The 19,043-nt window shown below is 38.7% G+C and overlaps 3 protein-coding genes across 3 annotated transcripts in view; 2 read left to right on the forward strand and 1 right to left on the reverse strand.

The window, feature by feature from the left end:
- LOC141442979 (charged multivesicular body protein 7) overlaps window positions 1-2,864 on the forward strand; it is a 60,865-nt gene extending 58,001 nt beyond the window's left edge. Inside the window, exon 12 of the mRNA XM_074108195.1 lies at window positions 952-2,864. Coding sequence (XP_073964296.1) covers window positions 952-1,102 — 151 coding nt within the window. The 3' untranslated portion in view covers window positions 1,103-2,864. The remainder of the gene's footprint in view (window positions 1-951) is intronic.
- Window positions 2,865-9,584: 6,720 nt separating this feature from the next.
- The window catches only part of GCS1 (mannosyl-oligosaccharide glucosidase), a 31,842-nt gene continuing 22,383 nt past the window's right edge, over window positions 9,585-19,043 (reverse strand). Inside the window, 1 exon segment of the mRNA XM_074107790.1 lies at window positions 9,585-11,501. Coding sequence (XP_073963891.1) covers window positions 11,365-11,501 — 137 coding nt within the window. The 3' untranslated portion in view covers window positions 9,585-11,364.
- On the forward strand, window positions 13,077-15,352 carry LOC141442854 (adenosine deaminase-like). Its single transcript, XM_074107999.1, has one exon. It carries the CDS (start codon window positions 13,398-13,400, stop codon window positions 14,901-14,903), a length of 1,506 nt encoding a protein of 501 aa, XP_073964100.1. The 5' UTR covers window positions 13,077-13,397; the 3' UTR covers window positions 14,904-15,352.

Consider the following 19,043-nt stretch of genomic DNA (forward strand, 5'->3'; position numbering starts at 1 on the left):
ATATTGTGTGCACTTGCAGAGCGTCATGTACCTACTGACTTAAGGTCTACCTATTACACCGTATCATACCATGACCGTAACAGCGACGTGTCCAAAAATATATTCTTTGTATTGTAAAGTATGACACTATGCCATTAGCACGTCCCGTAACCAACCGTCGCCGCGGGTCATGTATGCGCTTGACAGTCCGGTCCTGACACGCTCCTGTTACGGTCGTGGCATGATACGGTGTAGTGGGTAGAGGCTGTTAAACAACTATAACATCCATTGTTATAATGTACATGATTTTACAATGAAACAAATAACATTTTACTATCATTTCACGCATAATTTAATACGCGAATTGCCGTAAACGAAAGCAGACAGCTGCCGTATCAACCGCAACACTGCTTCTTAGCAGTAAATTTGTATTACTCGCATTAACGAGCTATCTTAGGCCTAGGTCGTACTGACCCGCCATCCGTGGCGTGAAGCGGGCGGCGTCTGTATGGTGTGTTCGAGAATGTTCGGAGCGGTTACTTCGACCATCGACTCACGCGGCGTCTTTAGTTATTATGAAGCATTGCGGCGGGTGGACGCTGCACGCCGCGGGCGGGGTTCATAACGACCGAGGCCTTAAAGGGGTCGCATTGCAGTATCTTTAAAATACTCTCACCGTTAGTGTGTATGATTGTTCAGTGTTTGTATTATCTATCAATGTAAGAAATACAAATAACTGTAAGGCTGCGTTCAGACACGGCGGGAACCGTGCAGTTTTGAGCGAGCGAGAGTATTGCTTAAGAAAGAGACGGCGTGCTGAAACCACGCGACTCCCGCCGTGTCTGAACGCAGCCTAAGTGGAAGGTAAGCAGGGTTTTCAAATGAAGGTGGGCCGTGTCCTAAAAAAGTTTGAAGAACACAGCTGTATCATGTCATTGTGATTTGTAAACTTGATTTACATTTGTTCCGCAGTTCCGAAAGCCCCGGCAAGACTGGCGGCGGCTTCCAAATGGCGCCGGGCGGGGAGCGGCGCAAGACAGACAAGCAGACGTGGCCTGCGGACGACGAGGTCGTCGAAGAGTTGGAGCGAAGACTCAATAATCTGAGGGGGTTCAACTTATAATGTCCGCTTATACTAGACTAAGTAGACTAAGGTACGCCACAGTTCTGTAGCCGTGTTGTCGAACGCTCTGGCGCTCGCAGTCGCAATCACCATCTTGTTATCCTCGTCTCGTTCCGTGTGACAGAAAGAAGTGGTGAAAAGGATGACAGTTTTCGCATACAGAAACTGTCATTTGTTTCTGATCGCGAGCGTCACAAACGTTAGACGATACGGCCTCTGGTCCGGTTTGTGCGCTGTTAGTCCTAGCAAAGTAAATCACAAGCTCAGGAAGGGGGTATCCTTTATGTGAGGCGTTTAGGGGGGAGGGGTGCCAGATGAGTATTTCTCAAAAAGTTGTCCCGTCATGAAATTGACAAGACATCAGTTTTGTCAAGAAATTATTAACCCTAAGGACGAGATCATAAAACATAAACTAAGAAAATATCCAAAATTTCTTGACGTCAGGAATTCGTCACGCAATCTTGTGAGGAAAAAATCGTAATTTTGTAACTACATCAAAACTTTCTATTGGATCCAGTAACGTCTGAATTTTTGTCACTTTTACCACGAGTTTGTATATATTTAAAAACAATATTACTTACTTTTTTTTTGTGGTGAAATAGCCTCAGCATTTTTTTTTTAATAAGTTGACAACTGAATCAATGGACAACTTTTTGAGAAATAGTCAAATCTCACACAGTCTCGCTAGCGAGAGGGGGGGTCTCAGCAAATAAACAGATGTAGTATATTTTGCCATCGTTTTTAGGTGGAAAATTTCGTATTTATATCATGCTTCCTCAACTAGCTTATTGAAGTTTACTGAAGCTGATTGAGGAAGCAAGATAGATACTATAAGATAGATAGATAGAAACAAGTTAGACTCCGCGGTTTCTTCCTTGAAAAGTTGTTAACCATTGATCTAATATAACCGGTAACATCATCCCAGCCTATGTACACCCCACAGTTGGGTACAAGCCCCTTTCCAGTGCGATTTAGTGTTGCTGCTAAATGGACAATAGTGGTCATGGTTGCATTAGTTCCAGTTTTAACCGTGTGATCAGCTTGTGGCGCTAGTTTTACAGTCACGCTACTGGCGCGAGTTGCAAGCGTTGCGATAGCCCAATAATAAGTATAAAGCGGCCGTGTGTAGGTACTCTAACATCAGTATGAACTCTAACATCCTAATAATACACACCCCACATGCATTTGACCACCTTGCCCGCTCCGAAATATTTGATGGTGACTGTACAGGGTTCTATAAAACCCTCATTGCCTAATTATAACCTAATTATTACGCTACGCCACGAGCGGCGAGCGAGCTTTCAACCGCGGTGTAAGCGTGAAATATCACCCTTAGTTGGAGGCATTGGAGGAGTACCAGGCTGTCATAAAATTGAGATGTTAAATACTGAATCGAGATAGCGGCGGAACCGGCGTAAGCGTAACTACATTGTCATTTTATTTGCATCAGAAAGGAGGTAAGCGATCTTGACGTGTATTTTTATTGAAATTACACTTTTGTAGAATAATTCACAACAAATGTGTAACAATTAGCAAGGACACATGATCGTTTACATGCTTTTGGTATCATAAGTAATAGTTACTGTTTTTTTTTTTAAGTTTTTCAATAAAAAAACTCATTATGATTGTTTACCTTATTTCTAATGCTAAAAAAACGAAGTATAGGACAGGAATTCTAGCGTATTCTTGTCCTAATGGAACCAGCTATTGTGACAGTTTGGTGTGACCAGAGTTTGAGCAAGAATAGAGTATATAAAGTAAACAAGTTGTAGCTTCTGGTGGTGGTTCTAACTGGTGTTAAATAAGGTTTAAGGGGCGAATATTCGAGTGTATTGACCTCTCGGTTAAACGTCATTAGCATCTTACGTTTATTAGTAACGGAGAGACAAGTTGCAAGAACTTTAATCACGCTAAATTGAGCATCGTTAGTGTCTTTAGTTTTCATAAAAAAATAACCCTAAACATAATTTATTGAATCAGGCGTTACTTTGCGGAGGTCCATATCAATGAACTAAAAGAATTTCCTTGCTCACCCGCGACCTTACGATAGCTAAGCTTATGCAAAATATGCGTGTTCATGCAGTTCCTCCACCTCCACACTGTAAGAACACACACAAATCACACAAACCCATCCATCACCACCACCACACTACACTGACGCGTTTCGAACTCAACCAGAGCTCATCTTCAGAGTGACACAACCGTACACCATGCTACCAGTTGTTAGACGCTAAACATCACCTCTTCTCATAACAAACCCCATAACAAGCCCCGTAAAACCGCTGAATATTCGCCCCAGAAATACGGTACGATACGATGTCGCTTCGAGTTACGACGCGGCATCGTGGCGTCGTGTCGTGGGTTATCTATGAAGGATTGCATTATTTTCCCCGATACGACTTAACATGACGCAATGTCGTATCGTGTTTATGCAAGAGCCATAACAACGAATCAGACTATCTCCAAAAAAAGTTTACATTTATGTTACTGTTTTTTATCTATTCTTGTTCTAACTCTGTCTTCTACATTATAAATAACACTTAAGGTTGTAATATACTCGACAGTGTAAAGCCATAGTTAGCATGTATAAATATATTTACGACTGATAAAAAAATAGTTCTAAGTCATTTAATGGACATAATGTGATTAGTTATAAGGTCTAGCTTAAATATGAAGTACTAAAAGGGTTAAGGGGCTGGGTTAGGTTTAGTTTTAGCGTCCACTCATAGCACGCGACGAAAGCTGCATCCGTCTCTGTCGGATGCGAGCGTCGGAGTGAGACGGCGTGCGACACCATTAAACAATCAGTAGGTAATTTCAAGATACAGCTCTAAAAAAAGTTTTCAATTCAATTCTTGAACGTATAGCTCCATCGATACTATCGATGATTCCACCAATGTCGTCAGTGTCATTGTCGTGATTGGTTAAATGAATGAGCCAATCGCAAGCAAGGTAACGTCGAATGGACCTCATGGTAGTACTAGTAACGCCATCTAGCGATTTCGCTTGTCAAGAAATCATCATTGACTTTGAAAATCATAAACAGTTAATCAATGAGGGCTATCGCGAATGAATTCGCCGCTAGAGGCGCTAGTGTAGCGTGAGGTCTCCGAAATGTCAAATCTCATAGTTTTTGGGTGAGCTACGCGGGTTTATTTATAATTAGAATAATTTTGTGAATATTTTGCATTACCTGAAATTAATTATGGCAATTATGCGTTACGGCGCAATTAATGTCTGTGTTTTGAGACAGTTTTGTCTTTCGGAAACTTTTGTCCTCCCTTTTTTTCCGAACAAAACGGGACTAAGCAACACTGTGGTTGCTGGATATTTTTATGGTACGGTTTTAAGGTGTATCAAATATGATTTTAATCTAAACTTTGTTTTAACGCCCGTAATAACAGACTCTGAAAGCCACACTTAAAAACCTCACGCAACAGTGCGCCATCTAGTGAGACAAAAAACGATAGCCCTCATTGGGGCTGACAGGCGAAACATCGCCAGATGGCGTTAGCATCGAGAGGTCCGTTTGATTTTTAACCGACTTCATTAGTACATTTGCGAGCCTTTGGACTGTATATAATTATGAATAATTTAAATGTAGTTGTGCCTGTGCCTATACTATATACTAACTTGATGTAATGTTATTAAATGTGGCGTCATAATACCTAATATTTTGTATTGTTTAAGTTTTTATTTTATTAGAAATATTTACATTGGGTGAATCAACTTTTTTTGTGCCACAGCAAAAATAGGATATGCATTTAAGCCTTTAATTGGTAAGCTGTGGATGAGACTGGCAGAGGACTGGGCAAAGTGGTGTGAAAATGAAGAGGTAATAGGGATGTGGGCTGATTTGATTGATTTGCCCTTGGAGATTGTTTGAAGCAATTGTTTTATAGGTATAGGTAGGTACCATCAGCCAAATATGTGGTCTACCACCCTAAAGTTGATAATCGTTTGCATGTCATAAAACAATAATGCCAATAGACGTGCCTGTCAACTTGAAAGTTCGACTTTAGCGACATATCAATTTGATAGGAACTTGTTTAAAAATTGATAGACCACTTATTTGGCTGATGGTACATCATATGTATTTGCTTACATTAGCAACTGAAAAATTTGCTTCGTACGTAGCAGGATATACACTCTTTGTGTCCTTTTTGCTCCCGTTATGATAAGCATACGGTTTTGTTCCACGTCGCGTAACTCTAGTCTTACCACTCCAATTTAGTGCGTAAATAACATCAATCTCTTTTATTATATTAATATCATTGATTTGAATTTGAACTTGAGTTTGCACTAGTTTGAATCTGTTAAATGTGTTGTATCTCAACTTTTTTACATCCTTCAAAACTTAAAAAGTAGAAGCGAATGAAAGTTGATTCACTCTTCGTATTTATCGATATTTGGCTGTATTTTTTTACTGTTATGTTATAATACTCTTTGAATACGTTGTTGGGGCGAATGTTTTGTGAATGTGCGTCCTATTTATATTATAGAAAATCCCCAAATGAATTATGTGAAATTTCTCGAAAAAAAAATTAAAAAAAAATTATGGATGATATTATTTTTATGCCAAAAGTCAAGTTTAGATAAAAAATAACCAGGGCCAAGATTTTCAAAATTACGTCTTCAAATTGTTTTGGAATATTTAAGGAGGTTTACGAGTTAGTTTTTTATTAAAACCCCCTGTAAAGGTTTTTCAGCGGGTTTATTAACTCAGTGTGGTCTCGCCTTTGACGCAGTACCTACACTTTGAATGTTAATCATTGTGGAAACATATCTTAACTTTTTGAACGCCACGGTCGGCCACAGACGACAAAACAAACGGAAAATAGTAATGCCGACATGGCGCCTATGGCACGATTTCAGCTGTCGCGTTTTGCAATCACAAATAAAAATCCCGAAAATCGTTAAGTGTTGATTTGAGGAAATCTTGTGTATGAAGTTTTCGCTGTCGTTTGGAGACTTGATTACTCGTACTTGTTAACTTTGACATGAAAAGCGCTATTTGAATTTCAAATATGATAGCGAACATTTGAAAATATTTTATCTGGCAGACTCGGCGATATCAACTAACGCGAGGTACACTCTGAGTGGCTTAGCTAAAGGGGGGTGGGGGGAGGGGTGAAGAGCTCACGCGCGGGATGTGGGGCAAAACTCGCTTGTAGGTTGCGAGCTCAATTATAAAAATCGATAAATTAATTTGCTGTTTTTATACATATCCATCCATAGGGTATTACTATCCGTTGATCATGAAGTTATTACAAAAGGTAAGACCTCACAATATAAGCAAAGGAAAAAGGCCAAAAACCACTGAACCAAAAAATAGTTTTTCATAGTAATACTATGAAGCGCAAACTAAATTTAGCTGGTGTTTAATTTTTAATGGACCCCTCAGTGCGGGAATATGGTCGATTGGTCGACTGCGTGCTCAAAGCGTTAATTGTTCTTTCTGAGTGTGGCAATCAGTCCCATCTGTATCATAATTTAATATACCTCTTTATTATTGATTATTAAATAGCACTATTTTCCGCAAATAAACCCAAACATTTAGTATAGAGTAAGCCACATATGAATGGCACATAAAAATAGGTTTTCTGGATGTAAAAAAAATAATTTGTTTAGTAAAAAATTATAGAAACTTTAATTTTGTACATAAAAAATTGAGACTGCGGCTGGCCCGCGTTACGTTTTGTAAACAATAATAAGCAAAAAATGAGAAAAAAAATCATTGAAAATATTGTAAAGCTAGTTTAAGTAGGTTATCAAATTGAATTATAACTAGATAGGTGAAAAAAAAAACGAAAATGTTGAAAAAAAAAGCTTTGTATCACAGCGTAAGTGGAACTTTGAGTTGAATGTATTGTTTTGTATTGACTTTGGATTAACATATATTTGATTGTTTTTTCTTTATCAACACGGGGTTTTATATTACTTTGTGTGGACTTGAATTATGTATTTAATGAATAGTGTTTTGTTAACTTATATTAAGTTTTTTTTTTATGATTAGAAGAAATTTTCAATGCAATCTCCAGCTTAAGTGATCGCTTCTGAATTAACTCAAAAAACTGTCCAATTTTAGCTGAAACAACAGTGCCGTTGGCATTGAAATGTAGAATTCATTACAAGTAGCTATAAGGTGCTAAATTATTCCGGAGTGTTTTAGCAGATGGTTCTTTGAGTTGGACTAAACACCCCTGGAAAGGTATTTCATTGAAAATTGTAATTAGAAATGAAGTCATTCGTTTGACGGTACTTTTTGAATGTCGACTAATTTATGGAAATAATTTAGTGAACCACGATCTGATTGATCCTGCCAAACAATTGCTAAAATATTTCGGAGTAATTCTAAAACGAAAGATTTTGTACTAAAAAAAAACTATATAGGTATCATTTTTAGCTTTATACCATAATATATACCTTGCAAAAGCTTGCGTGGCATAAAATAAAATCTGCATTTCAATGATAATTTTTACCGTGACTTTAACTTCACAAGAAACATGTTCTCAATTATATGCGATTTATTTTTGATGTTCTATCGAAGTAATATAGAAGTCTTGTAAGTGTAGAATTGTGTGAGGGTATTTATTATATACAATCACATGATTGTATGCAGCTGGAAGAATATATTTTACTTACAGTAAAAAATTACGTCAATAAAGTAATTATTCATTGTGAGTACGCAGTTGTTTTATTATTTACTGATATCAAGTAGGTAATTAGTGACACAGGAAACGAGGCAACCCTCAGTAGAATTGAGAAAATTCTCCAAGCTGTATTTTTATGAACTTTGTGCACACGCGACCTTATAATAGCTAAGTCTACGCAATGAGGGCCACCGTTTTCGCGCTCACCCGTTGGCGCCACTGTAGACAAAGGTCCTGCCTGAAGTATAGTGGTTAGTTTGTTATTACAGGCGTGAAAACAAAATTTACATTTAAATCATATTTAATACCTTAAAACTGTACCATTAAAATATCGTATTGCGTAGTCCCGTTTTATTCGAAAATAACCTAACCTAACCATAAATTTTACATTTTTAATACAAGATTTTTTTGCTGACTGTACTTTTTGTTGACTGTACTTGCATTGTCACCCAAACTACATTTGCATATCAAATTCTCAAGTCGATACTATTAACCGTTGAAGAGTTCCGTCCTGCGGAGACGATCCTGGCTGGACTACCAGGATGTCACTACTAGATTATTGTATTGTCAAGTGATTTACATAAGGATGCCAAATTTCAAGTCAATCCGACTACTGGGAGTTGGTCGAACTTGCAAAATTTGACTACAGACAGACAGACAGACAACGGGACAGGTAAAACTAAATAAAAGCTTGTAAAAAAAGGGAGGAGAAAGGTTTCCGAAAACAAAACTGTCTCAAAACACAGACATTCATTGCCTCGTTACGCATATTTGCCATAATTAATTTCAGATATTGCGAAATATTCACAAAATTATTCTAATTATAAATAAACCCGCGTAGCTCACTCAAAAACAGTGACGTTTGACATTTCGGAGACCTCTCGCTACACTAGCGCCTCTAGCGCAGTCCTGGATTTGTCAATAGGCCGTATAGGCCGCGGCCTAGGGGCGGCAGATTTCAACGAGAAAATTATTTTAGAAAGTTACATAGGGCGGCGTATATAAAGTGGCCTACACTCATAAAAAACATAAATCCGCCACTGTTCTAGCGGCGAATTCATACGCGATAGCCCTCATTAATCTGTGTTAATGCATCTCACCCCCGTTTCTGACCCGTTTCGAACTCTGTTTTTTTTTGTTATGATGTTTCGTGTTTTTGATTGATAGCGGCAGATAAGTTCTGTAGAGTTTTCGCCCGCTGTTCACCGCAAAATCATTTCTTTACTCTCAAAATAAGCTATATGTACATAATTGTCACAATTTTGTATGAGAAAGATAACAATTACGTTGATAATATTGCTGTAGCTCTTGTAATTTTTGTGCAGGGGCCTGCTTGAACAAAAAAACTGACAATAAAATAAACAACAATATTATTTGGTAACAATTTATTCATATTTACACAATATACACACATAAACGGAATTTATTAGAGCCTTCCTACGTAAAAATAATTAAATATAAAATCCAATCTCCAATAGAAATGTAAGAGATAGTTTGGCCAGACACGGGAGTCCGACCGTATTCTGCACGCATTTGGCGATTTTTCTACCATTGCGATCTACAATCCAGTACTATAATAGCGTTCCTTTAAAAATTTAACAATGGGTAAGATTCTTAAAAATATATAGGTAATTAGTCCATCAGGTCAATGAGGGTTTTCACAGCGGCTTAACATCGCTAGATGGCGTTAGTGTCGTGATCCATTTGACGTTTGCTCGTGATTGGTTAAATAACTAAATGAGCCAATCGCAAGCAAACGTCAAACGGACCTCACGATACTAACGCCATCTAGCGATATTAACCCCCCCCCCCCTCTCAAAACCCTCTCCCCCTTCCCCCTTTCTCTGTGAAAACCCTCATTTTTAAAGAATATCGGACACATGTTTTCTTTTGTAAAACAGACAACAAATATGGACATTCAACCGGTTAAAGTTCCGTATGACGTCACACACCCACACACACGTCTTTTTACTTTAGAGTGACGTCACGGGCTCTCGCTCCAGGATATTGAAGCGCTTTATCTTTGTATTTTTTTGTTTGATTGACAAAAGAAAAACTAGGTGTCCACTATACTCGAGTCCAGATAAGACGAACCAACTTAAAAGTTCATTACACACAAATGTTGCCACAGTTACACCAGTGCTGTAATATCGATATTAAAAAAAACTTAATATCGATGTTAGAAAAAAAAACAATGCGAAATAATAATAAAAGAAATATTAAATTTCAAAGATTTCGAAAAAAAATAACATCGGGAAAGACGGGGAGGGCGTCCGAAGAACTTATAATAATAGGAATAGAAATGTTACCATGTGTATCCTTCCAGCATGATGTCGCTGCTTTTTTGCCTCTCTTGCTATTAATAACAATAAGTAATATTTTTTCTGTCCGAAATTACATTTGAAATTTACCACGAGCTTTACTATAAAGGAAAATATCGTGATGAAAACGGTGCAATGCAATTTAAATTCAATTTAAAAAAATACCTTATTCTAAACTCTTGATAACCTTCCGTTAGTTTAACATTATTTTGTCTTTATCTGTAACCATGAACTTTGGTTTTGTTCAAATCTTTTCGTCGAGAGTTCGTTTAAAAAAGATAAAATAACTTATAATTAATGCGGCCCGCTTTTTATATTTACAGATATAAAAAAAAATTAAAACAACTGCATAAAACAGAAAACACGCCAATACCTAAACGACACACTCAAAGCGCATTCCAGAACGGAATTGCAATATGGTCGTCTTTTCCGCTCGTCCACCCGGCCGGAAGTTTGACAACAGCTGCGGGTTTCTTACCACGAAATTGAATGCCGTTTGCGGCAGTTACTATTCCGAGACGTAGCATATTTATATACAACTCTCGGCGAACAGATATAGGCACTGACAAAACAAGCTTGTAACGTCGTTAAGCACCCAACAGACGGACAAGCTGCCTGGTTGTACCTAATTATTATCAACCGTAACTTATTGCAAGATAATAAATAATAATTGAAAAATTTACATTTACATAAATCACAATCAAAAAATTCACCATAAGTATATAATATTTATGTAAGTATCTTTTATTTTGGAATCTAGATTACGTAGCGAATTACGTTACATAGTAGTTACTTGAAATGTAAATGTCGGAATTTGTAGTAAACTAATATTTTACAATTATTAGAAGTATTTGCTACTTCGAATACTACATGATCACGGGTAGACTAAAAAAAACAGATCAAGAGCTTGTATATCAACTATCAACTCAAATATATATTTTTTAATTCAAATTGAAATTAGCACGCCACTTCGTTGCGCTGAGTGGCGATCTTATTATAATCTATTTTAAATTGAGACCATTGTATTGTATACCCACTTATGATAAATAAACTCTATTTCGTTTTATTTAACCTCTTCACCGCCAGTCATGACAGCCAATGGGATGCCTAACACGCCACGGTCTATACATGACCAACACTCAACTTGAAATGAATCCTTCTGCAATGGAACGGTTTTCCTGTGGCGTACAGAGCACGTCACTTCGTTTGTTTTGTGGCGGTGAACAGGTTAAAAAAAAACCCTAAACCTGTCTACCAGTTTCGCACCACTGCAGGGTCACCATCAACGCTAGTACTCGCCGGCCATGAGCAGCGGTAACAGGCCGGTCCAACCGGTGAAGGGCCGGCAGCCGGCGCCTGCACCGTCCTCGCCCGAGTACTGCTCCCAGAAGTAGCCCGTGCGACGGTACTCCGACAGGAGGTTGCCTGGAATACGATTTAGGGTTTAACGAATATAAAATGTTATAAAGGAGGGGCTAAAATAGCATTCATCATCATCCCAGCGTCGGCAATAATGTACTATTTTTTAATGTTCTAACCGCCTCCAGGCATGTCTTTCCCATTGACAGGTACTTTTAAATAAAAAACTATCATATACAGGTTGCCTCATTTAGATCGGTCAGTATGGGAAATTCTGCAACTTAATACAGCAAAGATCTGTTCTTAATAACAAGAAAAACTGCATTCATACATTTAAAAAAAAACACTTGTACTCAGGGAATCGAACCTGGTCGTTTTGAAAAATAAAACGTACATTATTTCTATTTCGATATCGGTAGTGTAATAAGCAATAAATGTTACTGTGAAACATGATTAAAATTAATTGTATTTAATATTCTTTAATAATGTTAGTTCAAAACGTCTGGGTTCGATTCCCAAGCTGAGTACAGGTTTTTTTTAATGTTTGAATGCAGTTTTTCCTCTTACTAAAATCGATGACATGGTTCCTAAGAACAGATCTTCGTATGTCTGATAGTTTCAGACTTTCCCATACTGACCGATCTAAATGAGCCATCCCGTATAAATGTAGTTTCTAAAAGAATCCACAGGTGGGTGTAACAGCTTCATATACTTTCAAACAAGTAGTGTGTGAAGGCGGGGTATTTAGGCCCTGTCCACTGCGATTTTTTTTCGCGCGGTTTCTTTCTCGAAATCGAGTATCCGCACTGGCGGTAAAAAAATCGCAAAGAATTATGTAAATCACGGAATATAATTCGCGCGGTGAAAATTCGCAGTGCGGAGTCGCCCTAACTAAATGAACGATGGAAGAATTTGAATATGCTGATTTTGTTTTATTTGAATCATGACAAAAAGTCATATTATATTGAAAATAAAAAAAGATAAATAATCTTAATATTATTACAGTAAGGTTTATTTTGTACTGATGGTTATTAATTACATAACTTTTTACGGTAACTTCGAATAGTTTTGCAATTTGATAACAGAACAGCAGGGCTACTACGAAACTCGAAACTTGAAGTTCGTATCGTACCGTCCCTCTCGCTCTCGTATTAAATAGTATAAGTGTCAGAGGGACCGCACGACACGAACTTCGAGTCGTAGTAGCCCTGCAGGCCCTGTACTACGAGTGAAAAATTTTAACTTCGTATCTTGCCGTCCCGCTGTCGCTTATATTATTTAAAACGAGAGTGAGAGGGACGGTACGATACGAACTTCGAATTTCGTAGTAGACCCTCAGAACTGCATGTCACGATCGCGTGTCATCGTCAATACCCGAAGTACGCTTCTAAAATCCGAAGGTTTTTAGGATTCCGTACCGTATAACGAACAAAGGGTGCCAACGGAACCCTATTACTGAGACTCCGCCGTCTGTCTGTCTGTCCGTCCGTCTGTAACAGGGCTCTATCGCTTAAGTCGTAATAGTTAGACACTTGAAATTTTCACAGATTATGTATTACGTGGCCGCTATAACAACAAATACTAAAAGCAGAATAAAATAAATATTTAAAGGGGGGCTCCCATACAACAAATGTGTTTTTTTTTGCCGTTTTTTGCGTGATATTAATAACGGCAACAGGTATACGCTTGAAATATTCATAGAATCTTTAGTTGCATAATCGGTTTAAATTTATATAGATTATAGATTTTTTTTTCCATTTTTTTGCTAATGTCTAAATGTTGCATAGATAATGGTACGGAAACCTTCGCGCGGCCGGTTTTTTTTAGGAGCTCACGGACTACTACGTTATTAATATTTGTGATCGTGAGCGTGCTCATTGCGCCAGCGTTTCCTTCTCAACTCAGTCTCCATTCGGCGTTCGGGCGATACGTCAGTGCACACGCGCTCTGTAACCTTTCAACATGCGCTCTTTCATCACTCTTCTACCCCTACTGCTCTATCAGTGTTACGCTCTCAGCTCGGACTCTCACGCATCCAACCGAGCCAGGATCCTCCACGATGAAGAACTACTAGCTCTCGGCGGAACCATCACCCTAACAGAACCAGAAACAAAAGTTAACAACTGTCTAATGCACCACAAATTAAACGAAATAAACTTCGCGTTCACCAACCCAGAACACTTCAACTTTACTTACCACTTCTTCAAATACAAAACAAACATCCACACATCAAAAGTTTACAAAATAATCAAAGATTTACCTAAAGGTGCTGCGTTGCATTTACACGACGTCACCATTCTGGGGCCTGATTATTTAATGAACATAACCTACATGGATCATCTTTATGTTTGTTTTGCAAAAGACAAGGTTCAGTTCAAGTTCTCGGATAAAATGCCGACTGACCCCTGCTCCAGACATTGGCAATTGATGAGTGAAGCGCGGCGATTGTCGGGCAACGTGACAAACTTCGATGCTGAATTGAGAAAACACTTTACATTAGTAGTGGATGACCCGGCCAAAGTGTACCCCACCATTAAAAATACTTGGGAGGCGTTCATGAATTATTTAATTACAGTTGGCTCGATGCTTACCTACAGACCGGTATGGGAAGAATATTTCTATGACGCTCTCAAAGCTTTCAGAGAACAGAACATTATGTATATTGAAGTGAGAAGCACTATGCCTAAACTGTACGACCTAGACGGGACGACTTACGACCCCCTTATCACCGCCAAGGTTTACAAAAAGTCTTTAAACAAATTCATGAAAGATTACCCAGACTTTACTGGAGCAAAACTGATTTACTCTCCGTTTAGGAATACAGACAAGAAGTCAGTGGCCGAATATCTCGAATTGGCTTTGAGAATAAAAGCAGAAATGCCTGACATTTTCGCCGGTTTCGATTTGGTCGGCCAAGAGGACAAGGGAAAGCCTTTGATAGAGTTTGCAGATGAATTAACCGCCGCTGCGGAAAATTTGACGTATTTCTTCCACGCTGGTGAAACCGACTGGTATGGTACGTCGACAGATGGGAATTTAGTAGACGCCATTCTTTTGGGCGCCAAGAGATTGGGGCACGCGTACGCTTTGGCAAAACATCCGTTGTTGATAAAGGAAGTACTGAAACGTGATATAGCTTTGGAGGTGAATGTAATATCGAACACCGTGTTGTCTTTAGTGCGAGACGTTCGTAATCACCCACTGGCATTGTTCCTAGCTCAGGGTCTGCCTGTCGTTTTGTCCAGTGACGACCCTGGTGCTTGGGACGCGGATTTGATATCCGAGGACTTTTATGTGGCGTTTGTGGGTGTGGCCAGTAAATCCTCGGATTTGCGACTATTGAAACAGCTTATTTTGAACTCTTTAGAATATAGCGCACTTGAAATCGATGCTAAGAAGACTGCTTTGAACAAGTTTAATTCTGTATGGAATGATTTTATTAACAGTTTCAAGTGTTCTGCTTATTAAATTATCTGTAGAAATGATGACGTGTTTCTGTTTTTGCTTAATTAGTCACTCCATGTTTTTTAACTGAGAACATAAAGATAAGAGTCAGTACCAACACAGAATAGATAATAGTACAAGTAAAGAAGGTTCTCTTTTTTTGATGTTGACGACAGTCGCCATTTCATATGCCTACGGAATTTTTATAAGCAAAATCACCACGCACCACCAAGCAGCAGGTGGTAGGACCTTGTGCAGGGTCCGCCCGTATTGCTACCACCATCTTGCTCGCTAAGCCTGCCGTGAAGCAGCAGTGCTTGCACTGTTGTGTTTCGGCGTGGAGAGTAAGACAGCCGGTGAAATTACTGGCACTTGAGGTATCCCATCTTAGGCCCCTAGGTTGGCAACGCATCTGCAATACCCCTGGTGTTGCAGATGTTTATGGGCGGTGGTGATCTCTTACCATCAGGAGACCCACTTGCTCGTTTGCCATCCAGTCGAATAAAAAAAATCAACATTGAACTCTAGCGCTGCGCGCGAAGGTCGTTATTATTCAGCCCCAATGGCCTACGAACAAATAATAAGTCAGGAAGCGTAACTCAGAACAAATTCCACACAAAAAGTGGCCATACCTAAAACCAAAACGACTTATGATTCAAATACGAATCAATTTCAAGGTTACAAATAGACGTGCTTGTTGATTGGTTAAAATTCAGAAACAAGGCAGGGATTGGTTGGCTCGCGTGATGCAATGTCAGATGACAACCTGACTGACGTTCAGACGGATCACTTCTTACATCTAACGTTTCAATGCTTCTCGTAATGCATATGGTGAAATGGAACGGGTTGTGAAGCACCAGGACTCTTGAATAATGAACGTCTCTGCATCAGAAACTTTCGTAAAAGGTGATGAGTAGTTAACATTAAACTATTGTATCTTATATTATTCACACTAAAAATCTTGAAAAATATAAAGATTGTTTGTACCTATTGTTTGGGCGATACAGGAAAGAAGAAAGTGAGGGGTGAGGAATGGTCATTTACATTATGTGAGCCATAGACCACAGACTTGATTTTGCATAATACTGACCATCTCAGACCAACTGATAATGTATTTGAAAATTATTTTACGACTACTTACGAGCGGAAAGTATCCCAGGACATTTTAATTTTGCATTGTTCCCGCACCACTTCATAACACACGTTGGCATGATAATTTAGGGCTGTTCACAATCAAAAATGCGAAAATTTGACGTGAACTCACTAAACTTGCAAAATAAATGACAGTCAAAAATTAATGACGCGCATGGGCACCTTTACGCAGGACACACTTAGGACACAGTTTCCATTTTTATAACGCAGTTACAATTCCTGACTTATTATTCGTTCGTAACCAATGGCTTAGAATAGGGCTGTAAAGCAAAAAAAAATATTACTTACAAGATTGGTTTTTTGGAATCTTTTTGTATTTTTTATTGAAATTCCAAATTTTTACTTTTACGGTCATCCCGTAAAACCTAAATTGAAAATACAAACTGAAATATAGATGCACAGATAAAACAGAAAAATAAGACCATCACTGGAAATCGAACCCAGGTCCTCGGTAATCCGTACCGCGTGCTATACCGCTACACCACTAATGGTCACTAATGGTAGCACGCGGTACGGATTACCGAGGACCTGGGTTCGATTCCCAGTGATGGTCTTATTTTTCTGTTTTTTCTGTGCATCTATATTTCAGTTTGTATTTTCAATATTACTTACAGATAAATTAAGAGTAAATTCTGACAAATACTTAGTTTTCTAGCATAATTAAATAGTCGCCTACTAGGCTACGATCTTCCCGTCGACGCACAGAATAGATAACCACCAACCAAACCAAATAAGTGGTCTATCAATTTTTAAACAAGTTCCTATCACATGTATATGGTCGCTAAAGTCCAACTTTCAAGTTGACAGACACCTCTATTGGCATTATTGTTTTCAAACTCAAACTCAAACTCACTACATTTATTGACAAGAAAAACACACCACATCACAAACAAAAACACAGTAAAAACATAAATAGGAGAAGAGAGGAAAATAAGAGACATTGTGCTGTAGTGTAGTTTTCTCCATAGAACACATACATATATTGTGGAATGAACTTCCTGTCGCGGTTTACCCAGCGAGTTACAGCATGGAGGTCTTCAAAAGGGGTATAAAAAGGTTTATGCAGGGTCGGCAACGCGCTTCGGGTGTTGCAAGCGTTCCTAGGCGGCGGTAATTGCTTAACGTCAGGCGGGCCGCATGCCTGTTAGCCACCGACGTGGTATTAAAAAAAAATGACGTGCAAACGATAGACCACATTATTCGGCTGATGGTACCTACAAAGCTGCGTGCCGAATGCGACGTCGGCTGCCTCAAAGGTTTGTACACCCGCAGTGTGCATTGGTAAATCGCGAATTTGAGTCCCGGAGACTCAGATCAAATAAAAAGTAAAGATAGGGCGCTGCCAACAACGAAGTGAGGCCGGTCAAACTACACCAATCCGTGTGCTTACACAGTGGCACGCACACACTTGCGACCAAACTACACCAAAACCTTATTACTTGAGCAACGCATTCCCGTGGAGCACAACGTATTTTTAACTTCGACTAATATCACTAATAATGCCAAATTGCGTAGTGAAACGGTGTAAAAACTATTCGCCCAAAAATAAAAAGCAGGATGGAATCATTTTTCACACGTAAGTAAACTCGAAAACCAATATTTTCAATAAAAATCGAAATAATTTTGCTTGGAACACAAAACGTCAACACTAGTGTTGCCATTATAATATTGTAGTTACCCTATTATTGGGTAAAAGCCGTCTATGTAATACAATCTTTTTTTTATTCTATTTTTTATTAGCATGGCTTAAAACGTTATTTACGGTAACGATATTTTTTATAATATCGGGGTACTAAGAATTATTATGGCAACACCTGCCTACGCACACATGTTTATAAAACCGGCCTCACTCTGCTGTTCACCGAGCTCCATCTTTACTTTTTATTTGATCTGAGCCCGGAGAAGGACATAGGATAGTTTTTATCAGGGATGTTACGCAGCTCCGATTCCGTTTCCGTTTGGTTTTACACATCCGTTCCGGTTCCGTTACTTTTGAATCGGAAGTTATATCGGATGTCAATGCTTGACGCGGCGGCCGAACTTGAACGGCGTACATCAAAAACAAACGGGTTTATACCAGCCATTCGCTCATCGCCCCGCTTGCCACGTGCTACACTAACCTCGTCCACTTAACTCAGGCTCCGGTTCCGATTCCGTTCCCGGTTCCGATTAACTAAATTGAAAACAGCTGGTTCCGCTTTCGGTTCCGATAAAACTACACCCGTCACATCCCTGGTTTTTATTCCCGCGGGATAAATTAATTCTACGCGGACGGAAACGGCTAGTAAAAAATATTAATTAACGGGATTCATTTTGGTATTTTTCATATCATAATTTGAAAACCTTATCCTATTTTGCTAAAAACAGAAACGTCTTCCTATAAAATACCTAAAGAGGCAGAGGTCAACATACTGCAAGAAACGCCGTACGTTCATAATATTGTTAACTCAAGAAATATTATGTACATTATTTATAGTATTTAATCGCCAGTTTGTATATAAATGTTGACCTTTAATCATATACAAATAGTTAACTTTTCACAACTTAACCAGTGTGTTTTGGTTGGTGTAGTGATAAATGAATACTGAACTTCACTTAGACTTGGTTTTATTATCCCACTATACCTAGTGCCATCTACGAAGACGCGTGATTTTGTCAAAATTAGACATTAATGACATTGTAATAAGAACCACACATTTGGAACATTACATTTGAAATTTACCACGAGCATTGCGGTGAAGGAAAACATTATGAGGATACCTGCACAACCTGCGAAGTTCCCAATCCGCACTGGGCGTGGGAACTATGGCCCAAGCCCTCTTGTTCTGAGAGGAGGCCTGTGCCCAGCAGTGGGACGTATATAGGCTGGGATGATGATGAATAAGAACCACGGCACGCGTCATCGTGTATGACTCTACCTATAATATTATAAATGCGAAAGTTTGTAAATCTGTTTGTTTGTTTGTTACTTCATCACGTCTGAACCGCTGAACCAGTTTAGATGAAATTCGG

This window comes from Choristoneura fumiferana, chromosome 26, assembly GCF_025370935.1.
Source record: "Choristoneura fumiferana chromosome 26, NRCan_CFum_1, whole genome shotgun sequence".
In the NCBI taxonomy this organism is placed as follows: Eukaryota; Metazoa; Arthropoda; class Insecta; order Lepidoptera; family Tortricidae; genus Choristoneura; species Choristoneura fumiferana.